The sequence below is a fragment of the Astatotilapia calliptera genome, chromosome 22 (genome assembly GCF_900246225.1).
Source record: "Astatotilapia calliptera chromosome 22, fAstCal1.2, whole genome shotgun sequence".
In the NCBI taxonomy this organism is placed as follows: Eukaryota; Metazoa; Chordata; class Actinopteri; order Cichliformes; family Cichlidae; genus Astatotilapia; species Astatotilapia calliptera.
The window spans coordinates 25,015,011-25,032,547 of NC_039322.1; the positions used below are offsets into that span (position 1 = coordinate 25,015,011).

At 39.9% G+C, this 17,537-nt stretch overlaps 1 protein-coding gene across 8 annotated transcripts in view; it reads left to right on the forward strand.

Annotated features, from left to right (window-relative positions):
• The window catches only part of LOC113014322 (receptor-type tyrosine-protein phosphatase U-like), a 253,584-nt gene that overhangs the window by 132,706 nt on the left and 103,341 nt on the right, over nucleotides 1–17,537 (forward strand). For all 8 annotated transcript variants that reach the window (XM_026155754.1, XM_026155756.1, XM_026155755.1 and 5 more), the window contains exon 4: nucleotides 12,414–12,495. In XM_026155754.1, coding sequence (XP_026011539.1) covers nucleotides 12,414–12,495 — 82 coding nt within the window. The remainder of the gene's footprint in view (nucleotides 1–12,413; nucleotides 12,496–17,537) is intronic.

The window sequence follows — 17,537 nt, forward strand, 5'->3', positions numbered from 1 at the left end:
TTGATAACAAAGGACATTTTTCATGGTCAGACAACTGAATATGAGCAAAACTGCAGGACTTGTGGTATGATGTGGTGAGTGCCAACCACTAGTGGTGATGATTACAGTTATTACGATGATGATGATGATGATGAGATATTGTCTTGTCTGGGCCAGGGAAGACTGGGCACAAGAAACAAAAATATTTAAGCACAACTAAATAATAAATATGTAACGTACAGTACATACATGTACCATACATTTAACATACCATTACAGCAACAAAATAGTACAATATGCAATCATATTCATTTACATTTTATTTGGGATTATTTTATGAACTACAACTACACAAGACTCCTTCAGTCTATCATATTCATCGTATCCTGTTGAACAGTTACAGTTTGTATTCCCTGTTCTAGATCATATCTGGAACGAGGAAATTCATACGTCCGCATATGTCATATGCAACCACAGTCAGCCATATGCAACCATGGAAGGCTGATTAATGCAGTTTGTCAAGGGGCTGCTCAGCTACAGTCTTGGTGAGATGTTTTACGGCAGAACAGTTCTGACATTAATGGCTGAGTCGCAAAACAGTAAAAATAGAACTCGTGACTAGAAAATATCAGTGGTTGCCCAGTCATTGCAAATAGTCGCAATCACCAATTTCAATAACACACAATACTGAAATCCCCCTCCCACTCATGCTATTTAGCTAAATGTGCCATATAACCTCAGTATTTAATATAAGTATGTCAATTATAATGGAAAAAAAACAACAACAAATAAATATTCTACTATAGTAGATTCCTACATGACAAATTTAGAAAACAGTCTGCTTTCGTGTCAGACTGTGCATCACCCACATCTGCAGATCTTTGTAGAGATCAGCAGCATACAGTTGATATGTGAAAATGACCCAGGTCTGTTACATGTTCTATTGCAGGTCATCCAGTTCATTTCTACTTCACTTCTATATGAACTTTTTGGCTTAATGAAAAGTTGGAATGGAATAAATTTTGCTCATGCAGAAAACAGAATTAAACTCTAATCTATAGTTTTTCCCTAATTCATTCTAAACATGGTGGAAAATGAGCAAAAATCAGCATTTGGATGAATTTCAGCACACCCTGTATCTTTATCTTCTCGGTGGCTCCATTGCTACCCCTTGTACTTTTAAAGCTCCCCGTTCTGTTAAACCAAAAGTCCTTCCACATTTGATCTTTGAGAAGTACACAAAACTGCAGGGAGCCGAATCTAGCAAGTGGTCCAAGTGGTGAGAAAAGATTATGTTTGTGTGTCCAGAAATCTCTCGTGTTTTCAATGCATTTAGAATCAGCATCGGATGGCACTATCACGCACTTCAAATTGCTTGCCCCAAATGACACAGGAAAAACCTTAATTTTGAAAGTTACAACCAGGGTTGAAAAATGCACACGGCACAGCTGATACATGTTGGGAAAAAAACACAAAGGCAAACATGGCCTTTGCCTGACTCCTCCATTGATGCTGTGCCTTCCCTAAAACTGCTGAAGATTGCTTAGCTGTGGAAAGAGCCCCAGCTCTCATTAGCAGTGGCGATTCTCCATACTAAATTTGAGTTGGTTTAAAAGAGTATTCTTTCTGATTTGAGGTTAAATGACAGTAAACAGTGTAACTGGTCAGAATCGGACTTCCATCTAAAATTAGCTTCTCCATCAACTCATCATCGGTTTTGCTACAATGAAAAAGTTTAGCTTGTTTTACAGATGTGAATTCCCTTATTTGTGATGTTACTTACTTACCTGCACCAATCAGAATTCATTAATCTCTTGAATTAAATACGATGACTGCGTCTCTTGTCCTAGTATGCCTGGCTGCTCTCAATCAAAAATCTCTTATCACGAAGCAGAAGCAGGTGAACATAATGGCTTTAAACATAAAGTCATATTTGCAGGAGCGATAATTCATTTGATCTTAGTAATATGTGACCATAAAAAAGATGATTTGTATTCCTGCCGTATTCTGCTTGGAAAAAGAACAAAAAAATTAGCAAGTTGGAGCCTAACAATGGAGATGTCCGCATTTACCAACCACATTTTTACAGGAGTCAAAAACTGTTAGTGTAAAAACACCGCCAAGAGCCCCGACTGTTTTTTGATGCATTTTAATACATGGAAGGGGAGCAACATTTAAGCTTGAAGCTGGTTCAATCTAGCAATGTTGTGCTTCTAGGTAATCCATGTAAATAAATGTAAATTTGACATAAACACAGGAGCCCCTCACAGAGCTGTGACTCACTTTTTGTTAAAGCGTTGCAGATCTGATTTTACCATGAAGCTCAGCTCTTCAAGGCTGCTGCAGTTCTCTTCTGTGGTTTCCTGTTACTCTGACTTTATGGATGTACAAAATAGAACCACTGTATTCCCGTGAGTGGCACTGATGTTAAATACAAATATCACACTTCTTGATGCATTCTCAATCATCCAGGAAAGTAAATCTCCAAAAGTTGATTCTGTTCATCTGGACGTAGCGTTTTATGGGAGAAACGTTTCGTCACTCATCCAAGTGACTTCTTCAGTCTCAGCTGACTGCAGGTTTCCCCAATCTTATAAACAGTACATTTGCATAATGACTGAAACCAGCCCACTGAAGGTACAATGGGCTGGGAGGTCTCCTTCATCATAATTATGCAAATTCTCATGACCATTGATCAACAACCACTGATCAAAGACGACTGATCAACGGCCACGAGTACCATTCACAGAGAGTTGGGGAATGGCTGCAATTACAGCATTGTAAGATGGTGAAAGATGTACCCTTAGGCCCCTCCTCGATTCAGAGATGGTCTTTCCCTTTTCACATAAATGGCCTCCTTGACTCCGCGCTCAAACCAGCGTTCCTCCCTGTCCAGGATGTGTACATCCTCATCCTTGAAAGAGTGTCCACTGGCCTGTAGGTGTAAATAGACTGCAGAGTCCTGGCCTGACGAGGTAGCTCTTCTGTGTTGTGCCATCCGCTTTGCCAGAGGTTGTTTGGTTTCCCCGATGTATAAATCCTGGCAATCCTCCTGGCACTTAACAGCGTACACTATGTTACTCTGTGTCGGGGACCCGATCCTTGGGGTGGACCAATTTTTGGCGCAGCGTGTTTTGGGGTTTAAAAGCCACAGAGACCTGGTGTTTAGGAAAAATGCGTCTCAACTTTTCCGATACTCCGGACACATACGGGATCACTACAGGTTTTCGCTTAGTCTCTGTCTCTGTGGCTTTTAACATCCATAGAGGAAGGAAGTGACTTGAAGAAGTCCCTTGAATGAACCGTTTCTCCCACTGAAAACGCTACGTCCAGATGAACAGAATCAACTTTTGGACAAATATCACACGTACTAATATAATAAAAACAGTTTCAGGAATAGATACACACAGTTTGTTTTTCATGCCCCATTTTGCATTTTTTTAGTGGCAGTTATATCAATATTTTTTAACACTGATGTCATATATACACTGTGTTTTCCAGTGCAGATTAGTTTTAGCGTATTTATTTAGTCACAAGGTTTTCTTTCCTTCCTTAGGATGTCAGTGGAAACAAGGTGAGGTTTTGTCAGCCTTTGGCATTATCAGCTCGTCTTCAGCTTTAGTCTTTTAAGCCAATTTCTCATCCATCCCTCCCTCCATCCATCCATTCAACCATGGAGGTGTTGGACCCTATCTTAGAGGTCATAGGGCAAGGGGTACTCCCTGGACTCCCTGGTCTATCATAGGGCTAACATAGAGAAACTGACAACCATTCACGCACACATTCACACCTGCGCTATAGCTATTAAAACATGGCTGCTGTCAGTTGTAACAGCATTATTATCGCGCTCCCAATTACTCAAACCATATGCAACAAATAGCAAATTGCCTCTGTCATATATCACAGTGGCTCAATAGCTGTATAATTACAGTGGGTGTGTGTTTGGGTTGTATCTTTATTTATTGGTCAATTTACCTGTGTGCTGCAGTGTAATCAATAGCTCTGTTTGATGCCTGTATTGTCGGTGCTGCATTATTAGCACTGTTGTGTAGCTTGTAAGATTCTGATGACTGGATCCAGTCCTGCCTCACCTCATTAGGGCTGATAATTTATCCCCTAATGCTCTCTTTCTTCCCACTAAGCCTGTCGCCTCCAACACCATTCACCTCGCCCCACCCCCAAATTGCCGTTAATGAGAAGGCAATAGCTGGTGTAAGGGATTGTGGGAGCGTGGGTGCAGCGAATAGTCAATTGACCTCAATTCCATGCGACCCTCAGCGCGGGGGAGCAGTCCGGGTGTTTGCTTCCATAACCTTGATGCACTCTGAGCCCCATCTCAATAAATCAAGAGCCAGTTAATGAGATTAGAGGGTTGCACAGATCAATGAGGACAGCCTGAGCTTTACCATCCTCAGCTCTTCTGTCCTGAGCGACTCTCACAACAGCCAAAATGATTTAAAGTAATGATTTTCTTCCTTTCTCTATGGATGTTAGAAGTTTGCATGCCACGGACTGTAGCAAAGGGGAAGGTGGAGGCAGGAGGGGGGAGCTAACGAGAACAATCAGACAAGTGAGACCAGATGGGGAGTTTGCTTAGCACTGCAGTGTTTACCATTCATGCAGGCATGCATAAGCAATGTAATCTACTACCTTGGTGACGTATGTTCAAGATGTGTGAGTGATGAGAAGGCACTGCTCTCTAAAGTCCTTCCACCAGGCATGTAGACACAGGACAGATTGCTTTATTTGTCCTATAAACCTGGATGATTGGCACCAGGTAATGGAGCAGGTAAATGTGTGCAGAAGAGTGAAGAGGCTTAAACAAAGGAACCAAGTGTGTCTATCTGTTGCGCGAAGGGCTGAGCCTAGAGAGAGGCTCTGTGCCTCTTTTTAGTATTCTCCAGAGGCCCCACAGGGGTCCACACATCCATCTGCTCAGTGCTATTGATAAAGATCACTGTCCAGCACTGCCAGCCAACAGATTAGCCACAGCAGGCCACAGAGCAGCAGCTCCACACAGGGGTAGGACCACCATATCAGAGGACTCGGGGGAGAAAGTGCGTCCCTAAGCAGCTGCTGGTGGTACTGGTGGTGGAGATTAAATAGATTAAATTCAAAGCATACTCAATAAACATTGGGTGTCAACACCTCCTGAGGGAAGACAGGCTGCTTCAGAGATATGTTGGATCGTGATCTGAGGTGCTCTTGGCCTTCAGCATTTAGGCTTTTACTGATATAAGATTTTAAATTTCGTGGCCAATAGTTCCGGATTCTACATGTCCATTGTTAATATAATGTTAACATATTTTGTCCTTGAAAATAGGATATTTTCTGATGTATCCAACTTTTTGGCAGGAAGTCCTCTTAGAAGATGATACACATCTATTTAGAGACAGGACAACTTATCCAAACTATGAGCTGTCCAACTCTGTGGGCTAAAGTAGCTGTAGTAGAGGAAATGTAGTTTTAGAAAAAAAAAATCAATCTAGGAAACTGTATGATAATCTTTTGTGCTCCATACCAACAGTTTCTTATATAAAAATCAAGGTTTAAGTTAGCATGGCTTTGTTTTATTATTTTGGATAAGGGCACAGCCACATTAAAAAAGATTATATCAAAAATGACAATAAAAAAGATCCAGTTTTAATTCAAACTGTGAAAGTATGTTTAATCAAATATTGTAATTAAGGAGTCTAGGAGACAAGTACTTAGAGTCCTGGAGAGTCTAAAATATATTCTTCTGCATCATGAGCACACATACATTTTAGAAGTACTTTGTTTCTCATATTAAGAAGTGATTCTTCAACCACTCGTCCAGAAGCAGGAAACAGACTAGCCCAGTAATGCATGAAACAATAATAATTGCTGTGTGTGCTTTTATATCTTTTTTATATCTATTTTTATTTCTATTGTATCCTTTCATTTGAAATAGAATGAATCACCACCTTATCTTGCAGAGGGATTGGTGTACCCTGGTGATACTAGAAGCAGTGTTGTCGTTGGCCCTGTAGGGTCTCCCAAGGTAAATGTGTTCTAGGTGAAGGGCCAGGCTAAATGTGCTTTACAAACATTTTATGGACAAAACACCCCTATAAGGGCGATTGCTACCATGCAGTAAGGTTACTGCAACTCTGGCAGTAGCCAAAGCAAGGAGGGCTGATGGGACTCTGCTGACCTCTGCTGAACTGAGGACATGATAGAAGAACTACTTTGAAGAGCTCCTCAATCCCCCTGACATGCCTTCTATAGTCGACAGAGAGCATAGGAACAAATCACTCAGGGTGAGGTCACTGAGGTAAATAATCAGCTCCTTAGTGGCAGATCTTCTTGGGTGGGTGAGATTCTCTCTGAGTTTATTAGGGCCCTGGATATCGTGATGCTGTTGTGGCTGACACCACTCTACAACACTGTGTGTTAGTCGGTGACAGGGCCTCTGGATTAGCAGACTGTGGTTCTACTTCCTCTTTTCATGAAGGGGGGCTGGCGAGTGTGTTCAAACTTCAGGGGTTTCTCAGCTTTACTGGGTAGGCCCATGCCAGGAGGAGGTGAGTGTGTCTGTTAGTTGAAACCTCAGATTCTGAAGGAACATTGTGGTTTTTGTCCTGGTCATGGAACACTGGAGTATTCCCTCAAGGGTATTTGAAGGTGTATCAGGGTTTGCCCAACAAGTCTACACGTGTAAACTGTACAGTAGGTATTGAACCTCGTCCCTCAGGGTGTCCTGTGGAAGCTCCTTCTGGAGTATGGGGTATCTGTCTTGTTGCTGTGAGGTATCTGGTCCCCGTACAACCGTTGCCAGATCTTGGTCCTCATTGCTGAGAATAAATTGGACTTTTGCCCTTTGTCACTAATTCTGTGTATATTTTGTTTAATTCAGACTTTGTATATAGTTTTTTTTTAACACTCAGGTGTCCTAAACATGCAGCCTTATCAGTCAATTAATATCCATTAATAACAGGTCCTTCCTCTTGCAGCTTAAAAGATGAAGACTATAGCCGTGTTTCACAAGAGTTCATTGCACCTGTAATGGAAGATAAACCTGCACTGCTGAGTCTCTGATTAAATCATTAGGTGTCATTTGACTGAGTTCATGACCCTCTGCCTGACTCTGCTTGGCTCTGGTGAAGAGACTTGCTGTTTGAGAGTGGACTTTGAGGGACAGAGAGGAAATGAGTTCAGACAGGTTCACTCATTCTCTGTCATCTTGGTGCTCTTTGAAAAAAAAAAACGTTTTTTCTTTGTAACACTCTTTAAAAAAATTCACCCTTTATTTTTTTTACTCTTTGTCCTCTTGATCACATTGCCTTAATCCTGAATGTATCTCAGTATTACACCCTTACCATACCCCTATAAATTTCCTTCTCTCCTTCGTTACTTACTTCTCTTACTTAGTAGCTGCAAAAGGTCACCCTCTCAATTTTTGTTGTTTTGTTTTAGACACTTTTAAAACAAAATTTGTAAAAGTTGGACTCCTGGAAAAATGTCTTGATGTTCTAAAGCCAGTTTATAGAAGAGCTTATGTAAATTGGATTTTTTTTTAAAAAGAAAAGAAAACAGACCAGACAAGAATTGTCTTTCCAACATTTCTTTATTTCTGCAATAGTCATTCAATGTATTTGCATTAAGCTATTACCTCTCATAGTTGTTTTTATTGGTAGTGGCAAGGTCTGCCATCGGATTGCTTACCTAAGCATGAGGGATTCACTCCAAATCTAGCCCAGCACAATTTTATCTCACTGATAACAGCTCCACATTCTCCAGCGTATCAAAGCTTTATTCATTTAATGCTGACTGAAACAGAGCACCATATTGCTTCTTTTTCATATTATAAGCATCCTCCTGAAACTTGTATTACTGCAAAGAACTGATACAACTGCAACTGCAGTTAGCATTAACAGCAACAGACATTGTTAACTTGACTGTATTAATTCATATCTGACATATAAGAGGTTAAGTAAGAGGTTAAGTAAGAATTTCTCTTCTAGTTATCTGTAGAATTATATTCATGTAATTACAAAATTATTCAGCTCACACAAGTTTTATTCATATAGTGCCATTTTACAACAGTTCACTCTGAAGGTTTATGTTAATGATGTTAAAATGACCAATTTTTTGCATTTATGCACCTACAATGCCTTATGAAAGGATCCCATTGTTTTAATCATCATATCTTATTTATGTGTTCAAAAGTTGAGCTATACATGATATATGACTACACAGTCTTGTCGCCTAGTAACCACCTAGCAATGGGCTAAAATATGTTTTTACAGTTTTTGCAGCGTCTTTTGGCATTTTTGCACCTACAACACTTTTTAAAAGCACTGTAATTTTCATTTCATTTCTCAGCCAACAGGAAAAACAGACCAAACTATATTTCAGCATGAGCATGTACTGCTAGTGAATAATGACCCAGAATATGCCACAAAAGCAGTTCTAGGACTTCTAGATGGATAGAGCCTAACTAGATGTGCATTCCATTTACTGAAGACAAAACTGAAGGTAGAATGATCTACAAACAATCAGCCACAAGAAGCGACTGCCTGGGTCTCAAAAAGTATCTCAGGGTGAGACAGAGCAGTTGGTGATTCCCATTGTGACAATAATGTTACTGTCCAAATTATTATGCACCAAACCGTGTGGAACATTTTCAGTTTTTATCAGTTTGTTCTGAAAAGTAGAATGATTAGATTTTTGAAGACTAAATATTTGGAAAATGTAACACACGCACAGTTCAATTTTCATCATTTCAAAAGAACATAGACTTACCTGAACCTAACAGTAACCTTACTTTAACATTAAACAAAGTTTTCCCTTTAAAATTTCATGATTTATATTGTGGGTTCTTTCTTTGTGTCCCTTCAAGTCCCTTCAATGTGACTGCATAAACACATTTAAGTACACACACAGAAGGAAAGAAAGCCTTCAGCATATGCTGTCTGGTCCTTTATATCACACTGCAGTGGAGGCACTGTACTCATCCTCAGCCTGTTAAAGGAACGTGGCAGGGCCACTTGCTTCTCATATATTTATGTTTTAATGCGACAAAGCCAATATAGATCAGTAGTGTTAGTTTAAGTTTACTTGAAGAAGTCAATTAACAGGACATCCTTCTCATTTTTATTCAACACATTCATCAAAAATTCTAATAACTGGTTAAATTAAATAAATTCATGAAGAATGTTGGTGTCTGTGTCAAATGATAGCTTCTTTATTAGTGTGCACACAAAAATGTTTCCTGCAATTCTGCAATAAAAACTAAAAGCTAAAAATATTAATTACTGTGCAAATCTTGTTTTTATTGCAATCTAGTTTACAGCTTCCACTCTTCATTTTATGTATTCATAGCGAAGGCCTAATGGGACGTTGTATGGATTTTGTTAGTCTACTATCAATGTGTTATTTGTTAGTCTGCTATCAATTCTCTAGCATTGAATTTTATGAGCCAAACACGATGCCACAGGAGGTGCATATTAAAATTCTTGCATGATTTTTTACCTCAAATGTAACTGCCCTTGTGCAGCACTGTTCTCAACTGTCTTCACTGGCTTGTAGCTGAGCTTGCTTTCTGATTTGGATGTGCTTCTCATGTCATTTCCTTTGGTTGCTGACAATGACACAGGGCTCCTTCCTGAGAGATGGCACCCTGCTGCTTGCAGTGCACCAAACCTTTATTCACACATCACAGGTGTGTTTGCAGCGTTAGTTTTTGGTTGTTTTGTGTTTTTTGGGGGGGGGGGGGGTGGGTGGCCATGGCCTGTTTTTGTCATAACAAAGAAGACAGAAACGAAGCTGAGAGAAGGCTGGAGAATGACCTTGAATTTGAGATTTTCAGTTGGACAAATCCATCTTTTATACTGCTTGTTGAAATAGATTTTGCTTTGTGCATACATATATGAGTATTATATGTTTTCTCTCTATGCATTGTTTCTGTCTTTTAATACAGCTTACATAGAGTAGCTTATACATAATATTTGCAATCGTATATAAAACCCGATGCAATGCATCGCAGGTCTAAATTAGATAGATAGATAGATAGATAGATAGATAGATAGATAGATAGATAGATAGATAGATAGATAGATAGATAGATAGATAGATAGATAGATTGATAGATTGATTGATTGATTTGGCAATGGCACAAATTTTGATTTTCATACAGTCTGCTTCAGTTTTGATATATTTTATTTTATTTTTTTTAACATGTTTGTTTATAGCTTTGATAGTGGCGCCAAGCTTCTGGCCACCTGTAGTGTTTCTCTGTCAGTCCTTATCATTGGTATTATTATATTATTTGTAAATAGTGCAAGGGGATTCTACTGTAACGTTTGTATAATGACTTGTGTGAATATGCATAGCTACTGTATGCCAACATTATTCCTCAGCGTCTGACACAGTCATAGCGAAACACACTCGTCTATAAGTGAGGGCAGATGTGGAGGGGCTTAATGATGGCTCAAAGCATGGGGCTGAGTGAATCGATGGTGGTGGGTGTGTTGACGCGTGATGAATTGTAGAGTTAATCGGTCAGACGTCTCTAATGGCCTGACATAGGAATGAAAAATAAAAATAAATTAGTGGAAAGAAAGCCTTAGTCTGTATCCATCTGCCAAAGCCTTTTGTGCTATTGATTTGCCTCAGGCACTTAAAGCCTGATGTATTGTCAACATTGCACTCTATTGCCTGTCTAAGTACACGGTCACAGTCTGACTTCCACCGGACTTTAGCATAGACAACTAGCAGTATTAAGTGTGGGTGAATGTCTGAATCAGGGCACAGCTACATCTTTCATCTTACCAGGTGTTAATGCACTCAGTCCCCAAGTTCAGAGTTTGTCATACTGTAGTACAAAGTGAAGAGTTGCTTGCGGCGGGAATGATTTGTGATCTGTTGACTGTAATTACTACTCGGAAACCTAGAATGACTTTGTTGCATGCTGGGAGGCCTGCACGTTCACTCCGAGTCGCTGCGTGTGGCTGGCTCATTTAGATGACTGACTGAATATTTAGGCTGTTTTTTTAAGAACTCCTGCAGATGATTTAATAAAAGGGCCAACGGGGAACGGAAAGAGATCTTTAGTCATATAAGGATTCATGGGGGGTTTTGTCTACATTTATAACATATCAAATTGTACAGCACCTGAACCTTGAACGTTTGGGCTTAGTAGATCACAAATTGCTGTGTCGTCTTAACAGTAATCAAGTAAATGTACCTGCTCACCAGTATATGACAACAGAGGAGACATGGTGATGCATTTTGCTGAACAAAAGTGTTTTGACGTCTGTCATTTAGATTTTAAGGCAGCAAGATTGCGTTAACTTTGCATTTATGGTGGAATGTTTGTAGGTACATGTACATGAGCAGTTCCTACTTCTGGCATTACTATTATTCAGAATGACAGCTATTAGTGGCTAAGTCCCCCCCTCCACCTGTTCTGTAGTGCTGGCTACCTTTTGTTTGTGACAGAGAAATCCTAACTCAGAGATCCACTTGTTGCTTTTCAGGATTTTCAACGTCATTTACCTTTTTTGTTTGTTGTTTTTTATCTGGAGGCACGTGCTTTGGCAGTTTCCAACAACAGGAGCATGTTCCAAAGCTCTGTCCAAGACAGCAGATTAATAAAATGGGCACTGGAGATGCAGCATTTGTGTGTTTATTGTAAACCATTATATCCCCATGACTTCACCACCACCGGGTGCCAGAACCACTCTGCTGGACAAGCTACTATATGATGACACCATGCAACATGTTCTATAAAGATAGTAGCATACATTATAAGTGACAACATGCATGTTTATGTTTAAAAAAATCAAGTGGCTACCAGTAGCAGTGCTCTGCATTGTACATTAGGCATATATACATACATTTCATTCAATTTAATTAATTTTTATTTATACAGCGCCAAATCACAACAACAGTCGCCTCAAGGTGCTTCACATTGTAAGGTAGACCCTACATAATACTTTTAGGCATAGATATTGTATCTCTGCAAAAAGCTGTTTTGTAGCTGCCTTACATTCAGAAGTGTTTAGGTCTCAAATGGATATCTTTGCCGCTTGTTTGACCTTTTAATACAAAAAGAGGCTCTAGAGGGCTCTGGCGTCTTTATTCTGAAGGGCTTACACTAAAGCCTGACATTTCCCTGTTGGTGTTTTAAAGAGATGAAAAGGTTCTGCTAATAACTAATGCTAATTTAGCTGTGATTAAATTGCTGCTTTTGAAAAATACCACACAACGGATATGAAACATTCTTGATTATGGTGTAATGCCAGGGTAAAACTTTACAATTAAGATTCCCCTTTAAATTTGTAGTAAGTGAAACAAAACATGTGAATTTTCTGTTCTTGCCAGGCGTTTAGATATTAATTTTACCCAATCTATTTGCCATTCAGCATGCAGCGGGGTGTAGTCATTTACTTTACCCTTTGTCTTCACAGGTCATCTTTGAAGCGACTGTTTCTGAAGAGCGGCAGGGTTATATTGCCTTGGACGACATAGTGCTGCTCAATTACCCCTGTTGTAAGTACCCACTTCTCTACAACTCATAACAATGGTGGTCCAGGCCACAGAACTCAACAGCTTCTGAAAAGTGATTGAAGACTATGAAACCATTCTGGTGACAGGGGGGCAACCGCGGCACACATAACTGGTACATGCCCAAGTGTCAGACCCACAATAACACAGCGGGAGGTGTCCCTTTTGTCCTGGAAGAACAGCCGACCTTTTCCACTGATCGCTATGCTCCCAGCCGGGTGCTTTTAAAGCTAATGTGATGTTACAGGCAGGAAAAGGACAGCTAGTGTTTGTACTTTGATCCTCTCTGGGAGATGTTTTTTCTTTGGCATCACTGGGATATCGGGAGGCTGGTGGTTTACGGGTGTTATTGAAAATTCTGTTATGTTCTGTTAAATTACTATTACACTCCCTGACTGTGTTTTAGTGTGTACAGTAGTTGATGTTGGATCCATCATATGAGACCTTTTTCTTCACAGCTGTGCCATTACCAAGATGATTAGCTCTATTGGGCATCATAGACAAAAGCTTAATGTGAACTGAGTGGTCTGCCTGGAAGCAGAGGTCATTGCAAAAGCTTCAATAAGGCATGCTGACTTCCAGAACAGATAACGTGGAGCCAAAACAGCAAGTACTGAGAATCAACTGATAATGGGCTCGGTGTTAGTGTTTTATTAAATAATTGTTTCAGTCATTTAAATGCTGTAATTTCGACCAATTATTATTGGCCAGTTGTGATATGATGCAGAGTGTTAGATTACATAATTACTCTGTAATAAGCCATTTCTGCACTGGGTGTTGGTATATCTTTAAACTAAATCAAGCATATATAAATATTATATGACTAATTGTTGGCAGTTAAGTGCGCTTATTCTTCAACTTATTCAGTTACAGTAGCTTTTCAGTGAATGAAAATATAAAACTAGTGCTAAATTTTAAAGCATAATTGTTTTGTATTTCACTAATATCTCATTTACTGCCATCAAACTCCATTCTTTTGATGAGACTGTAGTTGGCTACTTGTCTACCAGTAACCCTGTTCAGAGAAGCAAAAAGACAAAGCCCTTAATGATATTACCAGACGCGCTGTAATGTGTTGTATTCTAGATCAGCGGTCCCCAACCCCCGGGCCTCGGACCGGTGTCCGTGAGTCGTTTGGTACCGGCCGCGAGAGTTGAGGCTCAGGTGTGAAATGTATAGTTTTCAGGGTTTTTATCGGTTTTCAGCGTTATTTTGTTATCGTTTTTATCGTTTACTCGGTTTTCCTGGGTCTTTTCACGTGTGTTATGAATAAATTTTCTTTTTTTCGGTACCGGTACTGGTTATATTTTGTTGTATTTATCCGCGACACCTTAAAGGCCGTGAAAATATTGCCGGGCATAAACCGGTCCGTGGCGCATATAAGGTTGGGGACCGCTGTTCTAGACTGTTTCACTGCCCCCTTGTGGTCAAAAATCTCTTCATGCGGCTTTAAATAGAATAGTCAAGTCATGCTTGAACGACCCCGAAATACCGCCATTCGTACTGTTCAGAAACCAAGTACTTCTCTATTCCAATCTTTATAACTAACATCCAGTCTGGCTTTCAGTAAGAAGGGAGCGAGAATGGAAATATTGTTTTTAGCTGCTTAAATGTGGGAAAATGCTAATGAATGATAATGTGGAGTATTTATGAGCTCATGAAATTCAGATCTCGTTTTCTAGGGCTACTGGCACTGCTAAAAATCAGCGAGGCCACATTATATAATTCATTGAATCCACACTGGGAAACCGACAGAGGAGCTAAAACCCTTTCTTAAACCAGCATGCAGATTCTTTTTTTTTTCCAAATCGAAGCTCTGCTCAGACTTTAGCACTTGCCCTCTGTGACCCTGTCCTGAGAGGAGTAGGATACTTGTCCATGGTGATTAGTGATGGAGTGGTGGTAGGTGCCTTTGCCAAGGCCCCTCAATATGTGAGCCAGGCTGAGTTTAGCCTTCGTGCAGATGGTGGCGTTTGGATCCTCAACATGCCTCTAAGCTCACATTAGGGGACAATGTCCCTGCAAGGCACTGGAACATATTATATGTGCAGCATAAACACATGAATCATGAAGCACATGATTCATGCGTTTCATCTGTGCTCAACCAAGCATATCCACACACACACATAAATCTAGAACAGAAAAACGCATACACGTGCAGAGTTTTGCACTTGGTGTATAGCTGCAACAGCAAATGCACACACACACACACACTCAAACAAAGATGTAAGTAAACATTAGTAAGGCAGTGCAAATTTCCCTGCAGGCAACAAGAATAATAGTATGCCCCTTTAGGAAAGCTTCAGCTCAAAAGCAACCGCTACTCAGTTTACATTCCCACTCATTTGACATTTGTCTTGTTTTCCCCTGGAGTCCGTGCCTTTATTCTAAACACGTGTTTCAGTCAAACCAATCTCTCCTGCATCATGGAGGCAGAGGCAGCATCACTAATTTAAAAAGCCAGCATTTCAGACAGACAGAATACATTTGAGACTCAATTTACCTTGGCTCTTTTTATGTTTAACACTATTAATTAAGGCTCACCAAGTCACATATCCAACCTACTAGGCTTTTAGATTTAAATTAAATTTTCTCTGTCACTATTAATGCAACTGCCTCATCCTCAAATGACTCCTTCTATAATTGGCCCTGAGACTGTTAGTCTTTTAGAGAAGACTTTAAAGTTGGCTTGTTTTCTCCATACAAAATACTCAGGGTGGCACAACAACAAAAGTCCATTGGGTATCCATTCTGTTAATTTTTCATTCTTTTAATGCCACATTAGCCATCTTCCCAATTTATCACTTATGGTGTGAAATGAGCTAGTTGTGGTTTGAGATATGCACCTGAAATTACTTACTGTTACTATGCTGATTGAATGGACGGAGCACCAAAAGGCCCAGAGAAGGAAAGAGAAACATGAGCAAAAAGGTAAAATTTTCGATGCAGTTTCTATCATCCCATTCTCTGCAGATGTTGCTGTTAGTTGCCGTGGAAACCAGGCATGAAAGTGTCTGAATTACATTTTGCCCATCACATTGGTTAGCCAGTAGAAATAATTCCCACAGTACATATCCTGCTAACGCCACAGAAGGAATCTCTCAGTATGCTCTGTGTCTTATATAATGTAGGTTATTATTTTCTCATTATATTCAGAATGTTGTTCATTAGTGTTGTTTTAAGGGGGTAGCTATGTTACCCATTCTCATTGTTTAAAGAGTGTTTGGAAGCGTGAAAACCTAAATGAATGCTTGCTCAGGCCAAAATTAGTCTAGAAATGTTTCCAGCACTCTATTCTAACAGCCTGCAGAAACAAGCAAAGAGAAATTAGATTGGCTGTTGGGTGGGTCTGTGATATATTGCGTATTTTTAATAGTATTTTTAAGATACTATATTGTATTTCCTGTAATGGAAATGCACCAATCTATGCAAATGTTGAAATATGCCACTGTTCAGCATTTTTGCGGCTAAGATCAACTCATGTATGGCTCAGTACATGAGCGGGGCGCAGAAAGAGCAGGAATACCAGAGGAGCGAAACACCAGCCAGTAGACAGTGCAGTCGCCCAAGACTGCAAGAGCAGACTGACTAACCTGTGCACCGCCTGGATTGACTACAACAGCGGTTCCCAAACTTTTTTTGCTAGGCCCCCCTTTGTTTTACAAGAAAAATGTTTGCGCAAACACATCCTCCAACCACACACACCCATATTTTGCTCCATTGCAATTTATTTCACACCTCAAACATTTAGTAAACAATAAGCAAATACAAGCAATCTCAAATAAATTACAGGTAGTAAGAAAATAAACTACTAACTCTTTTACGCTACGTCCACACCTGTAGGATACTGTTTGTCTGTGATTTGAACAGCCCAGTATGTGCTCCCAACAAAGGGAAAGCCAATTACAGTATGCAGGGGAGACCTACCTCTGCACTTGTGCAGGTGAAACCAAAGGGAAGACTTGCTTCACCATATTTTCTAGTCTTTGGCTTAGAATGAAGTTGGTTTGGAAACATATTCAGCGATGCTTCATCTCCTGCTTTGCGTTTGTGTGGGAGCCCTGTGCTAGCAGTGTCCAAGCGTTGTTTTTTTGGTTTTTTTTCCCTTTTCATACTGCGCCCCCCCTGCAATGGCTCTGCGCCCCCCCTAGGGGAAGGTCTGGACAACAAGAAGGCCTATGACTCGATGCCCCACACGTGGATCCTCTAATGCCTGGAACTATATGAGATCAACAGATGTCATTCTATAGATGGCATCAAGCTGTATGCCAAGAGTGAATGGGACATTGATTCACTGATCCACAGCACCAGGATATACAGCAAGGACATAGGAATGTGATTCGGACTGAAGAAGTGTCGGCTGGTAACAAAGAGAGGGAAAGTAGTCAGAACTGACGGGATCGAACCAGAAGGCAACATTACAGACACTGAGGACAGCTACAAGTAGCTGGGGAATCCCATAGGCAAATGGGAACCACGAAGAGGCCGGGAACCATTGGAACCACAAACTGTTGTTGTAGTTATATTAAATTCAGTTAACAAGAGGCCCTTTTAATTCATTAATGATCATTTAGACACTTTTACTTCATGATTACGCTCAGCTTTGGTCCAAAATTATCAACATACTGCATCAAATGAGGTGATGGACCTCACTATTCACCATTATGAAGTCAAATTGGTCAAATACTTTAAAAAAAAAAAATCAGCAATCAGTAACACACAGCATTTCAAACTTGAGCCTTCAAAATGATCCAGGAGTAGCAGAACTCTTGTGTTAAACAGTGTTTAGTTAAGTTAGGTTTATCTAATAAACTATAACTCACCTGTTGCATTAATCTAATGTGTAGAGCATATTAGAAAGTCACCAAAACAAAGAAATGTTACATCAGTGCCTGTTTCCTTTCTCTACCACTACTAAGCTATTGCAGAAAGAGTTTAAAGTCAGTTTTAAAAATTATATATTTCCCATAAATATATTTCCTGAAATAAAAAAACATCAAATGTTTAAACTGAAACATTTTTAATAA